Source organism: Carcharodon carcharias, chromosome 20 (assembly GCF_017639515.1).
Source record: "Carcharodon carcharias isolate sCarCar2 chromosome 20, sCarCar2.pri, whole genome shotgun sequence".
Taxonomy (NCBI): Eukaryota; Metazoa; Chordata; class Chondrichthyes; order Lamniformes; family Lamnidae; genus Carcharodon; species Carcharodon carcharias.
The window spans coordinates 85,052,422-85,065,923 of record NC_054486.1 but is presented as its reverse complement, the minus strand read 5'-3'; the positions used below and the strand labels follow the sequence as shown (position 1 = coordinate 85,065,923).

General features: G+C 43.6%; 1 protein-coding gene across 2 annotated transcripts in view; it reads right to left on the bottom strand.

The window, feature by feature from the left end:
• Nucleotides 1-13,502, bottom strand: part of prkcha (protein kinase C, eta, a) — a 217,089-nt gene that overhangs the window by 9,758 nt on the left and 193,829 nt on the right. For both annotated transcript variants that reach the window (XM_041214867.1, XM_041214866.1), the window contains one exon: nucleotides 12,445-12,633. In XM_041214867.1, coding sequence (XP_041070801.1) covers nucleotides 12,445-12,633 — 189 coding nt within the window. The remainder of the gene's footprint in view (nucleotides 1-12,444; nucleotides 12,634-13,502) is intronic.

Here is a 13,502-nt window from a genome sequence, read left to right as displayed (position 1 = left end):
ACCTCCCTGTCGCTTGCCATTTTAACACTCCACCCTGCTCTCTTGCCCACATGTCTGTCCTTGGCTTGCTGCATTGTTCCAGTGAAGCCCAACGCAAACTGGAGGAACAACGCCTCATCTTCCAACTAGGGACTTTACAGCCTTCCGGACTGAATATTGAATTCAACAACTTTAGGTCGTGAGCTCCCTCCCCCATCCCCACCCCCTTTCTGTTTCCCCCTTCCTTTTTTTTTCCAATAAATTATAAAGATTTTCCTTTTCCCACCTATTTCCATTATAAAAAAAAAACCCCACTAGACCCAAACCCTGAGTGCCCTACCATCCATTCTTAATTAGCACATTCGTTTAGATAATATCACCAACTTTAACTTTAACACCTATGTGTTCTATTGTACTATTGTCGTTGACATCTTTTGATGATCTGCTTCTATCACTGCTTGTTTGTCCCTACAACCACACCCCCCACCTCCACCTCTCTGTCTCTCTATCTCTCCGCCCCCCACACACACACCTTAAACCAGCTTATATTTCAACTCTTTCTTGGACTCGAACTCAAGTTCTGTCGAAGGGTCATGAAGACTCGAAATGTCAACTCTTTTCTTCTCCGCCGATGCTGCCAGACCTGCTGAGTTTTTCTAGGTAATTCTGTTTTTGTTTTGATATCCTTAGAACTCTGTTTTAATATGAGTCAATACATCAAGGCTGGGCTTCTCTGAAAGTAGTAATGTTCCTTACAATGAATGCTTATGCCTGTCAGCAGAAGCACCGAGTGCTGGAAATCACTATTTTCTGAGTGTGGATGGGCATGAGCTCAAGCCTCCAATACACTGGGACTTTCCTTGGTGTTAAAACTGGTCTTTTGCCAGAAGCAGAAAATTCTAATTCACTGTTGAAATCAACCACACATGCCATTTTAGGCTGCTCTTAATTTTGCCTTGCAATGGCAGATTCCAGAGGTGTAGCTGGCAACACATAAACACGGTTTAAAATTAATGCCTCAGAGGCCTGTTGTTCTGGAACACTACCATAGACCCTAGTATATTAGTCGACCTGGAGTATAAGATGACCCCATTTTTCAGGCCCCAAAAATCGTGTTTTTGCATATACTCAGCAGATAAGTCAAACTCCCTTTTCAGCCACAATATGCTCCATGTGCATGAGTAGTCAGCCCTAATTTTGTGCCCCACCAATTCATGTTTTAGTTACCTTATAACAGGACGCAAGACACTGAGCAAGTGCTGCGAAGGAGTTTAAGACATGCGCATACAGAGCAGAACCCCCCCCCCCACCCCCATGGCAAACGATGAAGAGAAATGAGTCTTCCTACAAAATGAATGAAATATGAAACTGTTTTCAAGTAAAAAGTGATGACATTTGCTAACGTGTCAAATAAATGTGCTGCAGCAATGGAATGAAGTTAGTGAAAAACTAGTGCAAGAAAGGAAGAAGAAAGAATCCACCCTGAAGAGATTCCAAGACTACATGCCTCATCAGAACAGGGACCAGCACTGACTTGACCTTGAGAATCATGTATCGGAATTGGTTCTCGAAAACCATCAGCATAGTTTTACCATCACCAGAAATGCAATGAGTATATACGCATTTAAGTGAGCAAGCTCAAACCATGAGTCCAGCAAAGGTTTCAGAGCAACAGATAGTTGGTATATCAACTACTGATGTAGCTGCTTTATGGACCAAAAATGTCAAGTGTTGCTGCAGAAGACCAACATGGCTCAGGGACAACTAAAAGCCCCCCATGTCAAAATTACCAGATTCCACTGATTCACCATTAAACAGCAAAAACACAAGTACCCATCATGACACATCGACAACATGGATGAAATGCTCATGAACTTCTATATGCCCAGCAACCAAACTGTGGAGTGGAAAGGTTTGAAAACAGTTTTAGAGGAACGACAGAACATGAGAAGATAAGATGCACTGTGGTACAAGCCTGTATGGCTGCCAGGGCAAAATTAAAGCCTGTGGTAATTTTCAAACATAAAACCATGCTGAAAATCATGTTCCTGCAGGAGTTTTTGTGCTTGTACATGACAATGGTTGAATGGATAAGGATGGAGCGAAGTTACGAATCGATGATGTGTAGAGTGGGTGTGCCAGTGGCTTACGTAAAGAATGCAGCTTATTAATGTGGGGTATATTCAGGTCCCATTTAACGAATGAGATCAAGAGGCATCTGCAAAGAAATAACACCCACATTGCAGTTATATCGGGGGTCTAATGCCCACAGTTCAACCTTTGGATGTGTGCCTCACAAGGATCATGCTCACTCCAAATGGAATAGCTGGAGCTATTCTGTTGGAGAAAAATATATTCCAGAAGGTGGAAATATGTGCGCTGCCCCATTTGATGTTTTGTGCGATTTCATTATTAAATCATGGGATGCTATTAGTGCACAAACTGTCATCAAATTGCTAAAAAAATGTGGAATATCCAACTCAATGGATGGAGAGGAAGATGATTCATTGTATGGGGTGGGGGACTGATTACAAAACTGAAAGGGCCACATCTTATCCAGAGGGGGATCCTTACAATGATGCCATAGCCAAAGTGATTCAGAATGAATTCAATGAATTCTTTGCATCGGGTGCTGAAGACATTGGGCAGAATTTCACCCATGTCGGCTGGGTGCGGCGGGGGTGGGCTGGGGTGGTTGGGAACCTGACCGCCGCCCGCGATCGGGGCCAGAAGACAGTTTCGCGCTGGCAGGCCAATTAAGGCCGCCCAGTGTGAAACGCGAGTGACAGCGCTGCCTGTGCAGGTGGGGGCAAGGGTGCGAGCCGGGCAAGTGTGACCTTTGCACATGCGCGTGAGTGCGCGCTACATAGTCCCTCTGAGGCACAGAGCTGCCTCAGGGAGATGAAGTGATATAAAAGAAAAGAAAAAATGTCATGAAACATGTTCCCTCATGTGACTCTCTCTCGTGAACAGTGACACATTATTAATTCAATTTTACATTTTAAATTTTATTTGCTTTAGGAAACCTCATCCTGCCCGTGGTTGAGGTTTCCTAAAAAGTGCAATGGCTGCTTGGGCTTTTCGCCTGCCCACCAGCTGTAAGGTTGGACGGGCAGCAAAAGATTTAACTTAATTGATAATTAACAGGCCTTTTAATTGTCAGTGGGCGTGCTGCTGGCTTTGGCGGCGCTCGCTGAACGAAATGTCGCGTGACTGCGCATTGAAGTTAACGCGCATCATTTTAAGCTCGAGCGCCCACCGAGCTAAAAATTTTGCCCACTGATTTCTCTGCTAAAGTGAATAGGTCCTATTTAGACCCCTCACAATTTTGTACATCTCAATCAAATCTCCCCTCAGCCTCCTCTGTTCCAAGGAGAACAACCCTATCCTATCCAATCTTTCCTCATAGCTGCAATTTTCTAGTCCTGGCAACATCCTCATCAATCTCCACTGTACCCTCTCTAATGCAATTACATTCTTTCTGTAATGAGGTGCACACAGTACTCAAGTTGTGGCCTACCTAATCTTTTATATGGTTCAAGCATAACCTCCCTGCTTTTATATTGTGTGCCTTGGCAATTAAATGAAAGGATTCAATATGCCTTCTTAAGTACCTTATTAACTTGTTCTGCTACCTTCAGGGATGCTTTAATGACAATAATGTTATTATTTTGACACATCCAAATCCACATTGTATTCCACCCTTTAAGCTCAAGTGTTGATGTCATCTATTCCCGCCAAGCAGTCAACTGTATTGAAAGAAGACAATGTAATCATTGTTAAAGCAATACAGTAAAATTATGAAAGGAATGGCCTAGGGGTGAGCTGGCAGCAATAGCACTGGAACATAAACCAGAAGTACACAAAATATATTATTTGACAACGCCATGCCTTTCAGGTCTCCAAGACATTAATTCATTACCACCACCCCTTTATTTTTGTGGGGCAAGTGGATACTTAGCAGTAAAAAAAAGGATTGCAAAAGGTTGTGATGGCCATTCTATATATATGGCTACACATCAACATGGAGCTCTGTTTTACATACTTTGAATGTTGTCTGAAGGATCTAGGCCTGCATACTTGCCAAGCAATTAAATTGCTCTACGGGCAACAATTATACTTACATGAAACAGTGACCTGCCCTAACCTGTTTGTCCCAGACAGCTAATTATCCTTGACATTTGCTTACGAAACCAGTTCAAGATTTCCTTATCCTGCTACAAAGTGACAGTTTTACCATCCTAATACATGAATATTGATCAACAACTGATAAGAGACACCCTTGAAAAAGAAGCGTCAATAATCAGGTGTGCCATGTTACAATATTCCCAAAATTGAGCTAATTATTACAGTTAGGGAGATAGATTGTTTGAACTGATTATTGACCCACGATCATATAGGACAGGATTTTTAGGTTGGCATGTGGGTGAGATTGGCGGACCCGGGAGCAGCTGGGGAATGGGCTGCCGACTGCTATTGTCCCCCGACCGCAATTTCATGCCGGCTGGCCAATCGATGGCTAGCCACCATGAAGCACACGCGCCCAAAACGATCAGCGCGGCTGGGGTGGGGGTGGGAGGAGGGCTGGTGCTGATGTAAGTGTGGGTGTGGGGGAGCGCTGAATGAAAGCTGCCTCAGGGAGCTGAAGACTTTAAAACCAATAAATAAGGTTTTAAGAGTCATGAAAAAAAATGTCCACACATCATAATCAGACACCTGAATATATACACGATATAAATGCTGTCCATAGATTTTTTTTCCCTATTTAATAATGGAAACCTCATCCCGCTCTTGGATGGTGTTTCATGAAAAATGCAAAGTCAGCCTGGCCGATTCTCCCACCCGCCAACCATAAGGTTGGACAGACCACGAAAAGTTGGAGACAACTACAATTTTAATGACCTTAATAGGCTTCTTAATTGTCAGCGGGTGCACTTCCGACTTTCGCACGTGCTCACTGATCGAAATACTGCCCGAGTGGGGGATGACGTCGGGACGCTCCCTCGATGTCATCACACGCGATTTCGTGCCCGATCGGGCCAGGTGCGTACCCGCACACTGACCTAAAAATTCTGCCCGTAAAGGTTGAAATGAACAGAATAGGCCATTATAAATTAAGAGAGATGAAAAAAAAGTTGAGGAGCAATGAAACTGTAGCTCTCCAATAAATTAGATCTCTGAATGTCACCAACTTTATATTTGTGACGGCTGCTGATCGTGAGGTGAATGAACATTTCCCGTTAATAGCACTCCTTTAATAAAAATACATGTTAGTCAGCAACAAGTTAATGCTGCACCATGACAGCTTCCTTAATAGTGACCAGCTACATGTCCTCTGGATGGCCGAGATTATGTACAGGGCAGAAAGAGCAGGTGGAAGAATGTGGGCATGCTGAACATTGAATCTAAAAGAATCATTAAGAAAATGAAACACTGAAAGATTAGGGGATTGTACAGCAGAAGGTGTTTAGATTTTACCCACAACTGTTGTTTTCACTTTTGAAATTAACAAACACACACAAAAGCACACACACACACCCAAACACACACACACACACACACACACACACAAACACACCCAATGATGTTGCTGGATAGCAAATGATGACTGGAACACCGGTGGAATAACTTGCTGATATTGACTTGTGAAGGCCTGTAGATTTGTATTATGGCAAGAGTTTAAAAAAATCATTGTTATGTGTGATTTATAATAACATTAATATCCTTTCCAGAATGCCAGTGCCATCGGCTTTTATGGCACAGTTTGAGCTTAATCAGATATCTTGAAATTTTGTGCCAGGAAAGTTGCAGACTGCCTTAGGACAACATTGGCATCCCTCCATGACCTGGGTAGATCTGAATACTGATCTGAAGGAATCTATGTCAAGGTGACATGAGCTTGATCGAGAGAGAAAACAAGAAACATAGGGCAGAACTTTTTCAGCCTGTTGGAAGTAAGTTTGGGTGTGGGTGGGCTGGAAAAGTCCTAGAATTTGCCATTGATCCATGATCCCGATGTAATTTCGGTTTCTTTTGGCTTTTCTGTGGTGCTTTGAAGGCGGTCAGGAACCCCATTGGATTTGTCAGGTAAATAATTAACTAATGGTTGAGATTGTGAAGAAGCCAATTATAAGATGCTTCATCTTGAATCCTGGATTTCCCAGCCATCCCAACTTGTCAGCAACTCATCAGGGTCACCGAGGCGAGGGCAAAGTAGGAGGAGCTCCTTCAATGAAACTGACAGGCTGGGAAGCTTTTGATCAGTTACACTGAAGAGCTCCAGCATGGCCTGGTGAGAGGCTGCAGCTCTTTCACTGCTCAGCAGGTGATTGTCAACTTCTTGGAGGGCATTTCACTTGGCCAGCACTTCACTCACCCTCAGCTACACTTACCGCTGCCATGCTTCACCACGGCATGGAGCTTATGCAGCTCCACCTTCCACCTCTGCTGATCGGCAGGAGAGCAAAGGCCACACCACCACCATCAGCAGCAGCAGGAGCAGTACCACCTACCTTCTCCTCAGTCACCTGCCCCTCCACAGGGCAAAGGGGATGAACACCGCGACCCACCACGAGACCCCCAACACAGGGTCTGCGGGCACAGTGGCTGAATGGCTTCTGGCTGTGTTGTATCATTCTATAATTATATCCCGTTTATTAATATGGGTAAAATCATCACTGCCTTGTGGAACAGCCCAGTTCTCACTACCTGCTGATTTCACATTTAATTCTTGAGCAGTCTTTGCCGATCTAATTCAATTTTAGTCATTTTCCTTTCCTGCTTGCAACTGCATAAGGAATACTAAACAGGAACTACAAAATAGTTCAGGAAATGCAGAACACGGGAAGGATAAATTGCAGGATGCAAAATTCTAGTAGGGTTGGCGGTGTTGTATTAAATGAACAGCCGTGCTTCCTCTACAGACCCTGGGAAATGAAGAAATACACAGCATTCCTCATATCTGTACTTGGAGGCAAGACACCAACACTCACATGATTCATATGTTATCTTTCTATGTGCGTCAAGCTGGTGATCCTGTGCTTTTGCCCTTAAACAGCAGCTGGGGGTGTAAAACCACATTTGCAAAAATACTTGGCAAATATCAGAGTGTGAATAGTGTGCATGCCATGGCAACAACAGTCAATTCCTCTTTTACCGATTAGAGCAGTGTTGGAGTTATCTAGTTTAAACAGAAAGGGAAAAAGCTGTAAGGCTGCCTTATTGCATTGAAGGGGAAATTCTGTTGGGAAAAAACTGATGTGGCTGGCTGTCACTGTACACCACAACACAAACTTCACACCGCACAGCAAGTGGACAGGGTCGAGCTGTTAGCTGATAATATTCATGTGCACACTACAAGTGTGGCTGGACCTTGAACAATGTCGGGGATGGGGGGAGCAGATCTTTGAATCACTGCAGAGATAATTGGAAACTGCACTGTGACGTGGCAAGACAATGAGAAACAAGAGGTCGTTATTAATTACAAGGTTAAGCTAACCCTTCAATATCCAGGATGATTCATGATTTGATGTATAAACAAAACACTATTGGATAGTTCTGTTGCATCTATTCTTGTGCAACTCAGTTGGTGAAAAATATGAGGAAAAGGAAATGTGAAAAGTGGATGGTGATGCCCAGAGTAAAGTGATATGCACACTTAATTCTTCACTCAGTTGAGATATACACTTGCTGTAAGATGGTAACGGTGTCAGTCAGTCAGTGTGCATAATTAACTTGAATTTCCAGAAGCCATTTAATAAAGTTCTGCTCCTGAAGTTTTTAAATATGCTTAATAGCAAAGGCAAAGACACTGCCTGGAGAAGAGGACCTTGGATTGAACTCCTCGTCCCTGCTTAGTTAACCGTTTTTATCAACCATTGGGGTACTACAAAGGACCTAAGGAGGGGAAGGGATTGTCAGAATTTCCACTCCTGTTTGTTATCTGGTAACTTCTACTGAAACATGGATATTGGGTGAAAACAGCACTGAGCCCAGCAGCAATATCCCCCAAGGATCCACAGCCTTAGATCTTCCATGAAGAATGAGGACATGCCTGGATGCAGCAAAACCTGGACAACCTTCAAGTTTGGACTGGTAAGAAGCAAGTCACATTCACCCCATACAAGTGCCAGGCAAAGACCATCTCCAACAAGAGAGAATCTAACCATCTCTCTTTGACATTCAATGGCATTACCATCGCTGAAACCCCATTATCAGCATTCATGGGGTTATCATTGACCAGAAACTGAACTGGACCAGCCATATAAATACTGTGGTTACAAGAAAAAGTCAAAGGCTGGGAATTCTGTGGTGAGTAGCTTACCTCCTAACTCCCCGAAATCTGCCTATCTACAAGGTGCAAGTCAGCAGTGTGATGGAATGCTCTCCACATGCCTGATGAGTGTAGCTCCAACTACCCTCAAGAAGCTCAACACCATCTAACACAAAGCACCCCATCCACCTCCATAAACATTCACTCCCTCCACCGCTGGTACACTATGGCAGCAGTGTGTACTATCTACAGGATGCACTGCAACAATTTGCCAAGCCTCCTTAGATGCATCTTCCAAAGTGGCGACCTCTACCACCTAGAAGGCAGCAGGTGCATGGGAACCACCACCACCTGCAAGCTACCCTCTGAATCACACCCCATCCTGACTTGGAACTATATCTCCATTCCTTCATTGTCGCTGGGTCAAAATCCTGAACTCTCTTCCTAACGTCGCTGTAGTTGCACCTACGTGACTGCAGTGGTTCAAGGAGGCGGTTACTTTCTCAAGGACAATTAGAGATGGGTAACAAACGCTCACATTGCAAGAATGAATAAACAGGTATATGAGCAGGTTTACGGTCCTGACAAGCGAGGGAAAGTTTCTCAGACTTCAGCTCCGACTGGAGGATGTTGCAACACAGCTACTCAGAAACAAGTCTGATCACCATCAGGGTGTCAGTAAGATGAATCATGGAAGGGGGTTAAATTGTACAAACTTGATTGGCACAGTGTTATCTTCTCATCCAAGCTAAAGGAAATGTGCAGTATAGCTATAGGTTTGTTGCAATATACATGATCTGACCACAGTGAGAATATTTTATCTATGGTGTCATCACCACAATCTGCAGAGGAACACTTCAGTGCAATTTTAGCCACAGCAGTGACAGGACCTTGTGACTTACCTTCCCTTGACATTACAATTGTAATAAATCAAAAATAACTGTTGTTGAATCTAAATGAACCAACGTTGAATCTAAATGAACCTACAGTAATTGTATATTAAGGTTGGAATTTATACAACAATAAAAAAAAAAGCATGAACATGAATATAATGAGGTTGAATTGAAAAGCCTTATTATTCACTGCATGAGGAGATAGGGGCATTAACGGGTGACGGACAGTTTTATTCTGTCACAGTTGAGGGTTTTCACTGCCCTTCTGTGTGCTCAAATAAAAACCAGGAGCAAAAATTCTGGGATTTACAAAAGTTGAATTTTCCACTTACTTTTCTCTAATGATGCAGAGATATTTAAATATTAAAGATTTCAGTGAATTTTCATCAGTTACTGGGGAAAAAAGACAAAATCTGAGCCTAAATGCCACTCTGTGTCCCACCAGCATCCCCGTCTATAGTTTGAGACTAAAACAAATACGCCTGACAACCTGCTTCAGTGCCATATTATTATTTTGTGGTACTTTATCCCTTTTATCTATTTATTCATTCATGTCATTGTCCAGGTTCTCCTCCCTTCCCCATCTGACCACCTGAGTCTCGTGAGTCTTACAACGTGGTTCTAAGACCAGTACCGGATGTGCATAATAGCCACAAGGTTTACTTGTTCTGTTTAATTTTTCCAAGGAACCTGATCAGGAACTCAATGTACAGGCCACCAAGGCTGCAGTAGGTTAATATGCTGTGCCATCGAGAATCTTTCCTCGGCACCCATTTAAAGGAACGTTGTGCTCTCTGCTGCAAGGCATGAGGAAAGGAGCCTTGCAGCTTTACCAAGGCCAGCTTCAGAAGCATTTCAATGGAATTGTTGCCTTTTATTTTGTTAAAAGATCAACCAATTGATTCAATAAAAAAAATTCCCTGATGGTCCAGTGGGCAAAAGCAATGCCCAATATGGCACTAATCCAAATAAATCAGAAAGTGCCATGTCCACTTCATAGCCTGTGCTAAAGTAAAGGGAAATGAAAGACATGAATTCATGTAGCGCCTTTCACAACCTCAGGACAACTCAAAGCACTTTGCAGGCAATGAAGTGCTTTTGAAGTGTAGGCACTGTCCTAATGGAGGAATGCAGCAGCCCACCTGCACACAGAGGGCAGAAAATAGCACCTTCAACAGCGCAGCACTTCCCCAGTGCTGGACTGGAGCATCAGCCTAGATTTTTATGCTCAAATCTCTGGAGCGAGACTTGAGCCCACAACCTTCTGTGTTGACGTGAGAGTGTTGCCGACTGGGTCACAGCTGAATTAACTGATCTCAGTCAGGGCATCAAGTTAGGGTGCTAGAATTGCAGCCAGCATTTCTAAACCAGCAAGACTCTTAGTTGCTGACCAATGATCTGTTGGATCCTTTGAGCCTGTCACAGTACTGAAACAGCTCTTATCAAAGTCACAAATGGCCATCCTATGTGACTGTGACAAAAGTAAACTTTCCCTCCTTGTCCTTTTCAGCCTGTCTGCAGCCTTTGACACCGTTGACCACACCATCCTGCTCAAGCACTTCTTCCCTATCACCCAGCTGAGGGGTGATTGCTCTCACCTAGTTCCATTCTTATCTCTTTAATTGCAGTCAGAATATCACTTTGCAAAGGCTTCTCTTCCTGCCTGCACATTGCTACCTCTGGCGTCTCCCCAAGGATTGATCCTTGGGCCCTCCTATTTTTTATCAGCATGCTGCTCCTCAGTGACGTCATCCGAAAGCATAGTGTTAGTCTTCACATGTTCACTGATGACTCATAGCTCGACCTCACCATCACCTCTCTCGGCTCCTCCACTGTTGCTAAGTTATCAGGCTGCTTACCGATACTGAATAAGAAGTAATTTCCTCCAATTGAATATTGGGAACACTGAAGCCAGTGTTTTTGGTGCCTGCCCCAAACTCCATTCACTAGCGTAGTATATGAGTCTGGCACAAAAAGCGTTAATGTGGAACTGAGTATAATACTGCCCACATGGTGATGCAAGAGAACACATGACCCACGTTTAGGGGTCAATGTAATGTTGGACAGGGCAATATGTGGAAGCAAGCATGGAGATAGCTCCTAGCTTGGATCTTTACTGTGCCTATGTATATAGTTTCTAGTACTGTAGTTAACAAATACTATTGAACTACCCAAGACCTACCAAACTATGTCCAACATGTTACAATGCCTAGGTACCAACTCCATCCCTCTGCCTGGTGACTGTCTGAGGCTAAACTAGGCTGCTGGTAACCTTGGTGTCATAGATGAGATTCTAAACACATATTCATGCCATCACTAAGACCACCAATTTCTAACATTACCTGACTTCACCTCTGTCTCAGCCCCTCTGCTGCTGAAACCCTCACTCATGTCTTTGTTACCACTGGATCTGATTATTCCAACATGCTCCCAGCTGGTCTCCCACAGTCTACCCTCCATAAACTTTGGAGGTCACCCAAAACTTTGTTGCCAGTGTCCTAACTTGCACTATGTCCCATTCCCCTATCATCCCTGTGCTTGCTGATCTACATTGGCTCCTCATCTAGCAACGTCTCAATTTTAAGTTTTTCACCCTTGTTTTTAAACCTCTTCATGGCCTTGCCCCTCCAGATCTCTGTAATCTACTCCAACCCCACAACCTTCTGAGATACCTGCACTCCTGGCCTCTTGAGCAGCCCCATCCTTAATCTCTCCACTATTGGTGACTGTGCCTTCAGTTGCCTAGGCCCCAGCTCTGGAATTCCCTCCCTACACCTCTCTGTCTCTCTACCTCACTCTTCTCCTTCAGGATATTCTTTGAAACTCAGCTCTTTGGCCAAGCTTTTGCTCATCTGATTTAATATGTCCTTACGTGGCTCAGTGTTGTATTTTGTTTTACAATGCCTCTGTGTGGCATGCATGTTAAAGGTGCTATATAAATATAAGTTTTTGTTGTTGTTGGAAATATATGTATGTGGATATCAGGTGAGAGCAGGAACAAACAGACTGCTGCTATTCATGTCCAGTTAATGCTTTAGGAAAGGAGGGAATAAAGTGGATCAAAACAATTCCTCCGAGCAACAATGTTCAGTAGCACATAGCAAAAGCCTTTATTAACTGAGCCATCAGGCATAGGAGAAATGTTTCATACACACTATTGGGGTTGTTTTAAGATCAGAAATATTACTTTCATTTCTGCCTAGACTGCTTTGCTCCTGTGATATAAAAGCAGTGACGCAGCACAGCACAGTTTAGTACCAAAGTCACCAGTTGAGAGTTAAGGAAAGGGTTGTAGCTTACTGCTTTCAGGATGGCGGTTGCACGGTCACTGAGCCACACAGGATAAAGGACTTCATCATTCAGGATTGATTCAAACAGATCGTCTTCATTCTCAGCTTCAAACGGTGGCTGACCGCACAGCATCTCGTACAACAGGACACCGAGTGCCCACCAGTCCACGGAGGAACCATACTGCAATTCCTGCAAAATCTGGCCAGAAACAGAATTCATGTCAATCCAGCAGCGTTACCACGCAAATTAACTGGAAACTTCAATACAGTACAAATGTTAGGTTCATGTCTAAAGGGGTTGGAAACTATTAAAACAAAACATACAGAAATGCTATATTTGTCACCATGGTGAGGACCCAGAAAATCTACCTTTCTGATACTTGTCCCAGCCAAACCCATCTGGCTTATTCTGTCTCCAGGTCAGCTGTGCTATCAGATGTCCTATGGGTTTAACAAACCTATAACTGCACCATGTGCTACCTAATAAATATGTGTTTCATGCCTTATTCAACCACAGCCTAGCAGCTCCAGAATTATACTTCTTTTTGACAGATGTTAGGTGCTGGAGTTACACTATTAATTATTTGAGTGCATAAGGGCACATTAAGTCATACCATGCCTTTACATGTTATTTAGAATGCACTATTTTAGTCTGAACAATAGCGTGATATCTGCTTATAATTATGTACAAGTTGCCAGTCAGAAGGACACCATTAAGCAGACTGCCTGGAACAACTAAAGTGAAAAAAAGATCTAAATAAATAAGTAAACCAAATGAAAATTTAGATAGAGCATTTGTTCTCCGTAACAGAACCTGTCCACTTACATGGGCAGAATCATCCCAGATTTGCACTAAGGGCGAGAAAAAGAACCTTTCACCCGCCGGACACAATGACGGCTTTTCACACCGTATTGTCCCAATCCCGCCTCATTAATCATGCATTCCCGGGAAACACCCCATTTCGATGGCGAGTGGGCTCCGATTTGCCCACCATACCGTCACCTCGTCACTTCATCACGCCAGGCGCCACATTTAAAGTATAGCCAGGCACACACCTCTTGGTGCTT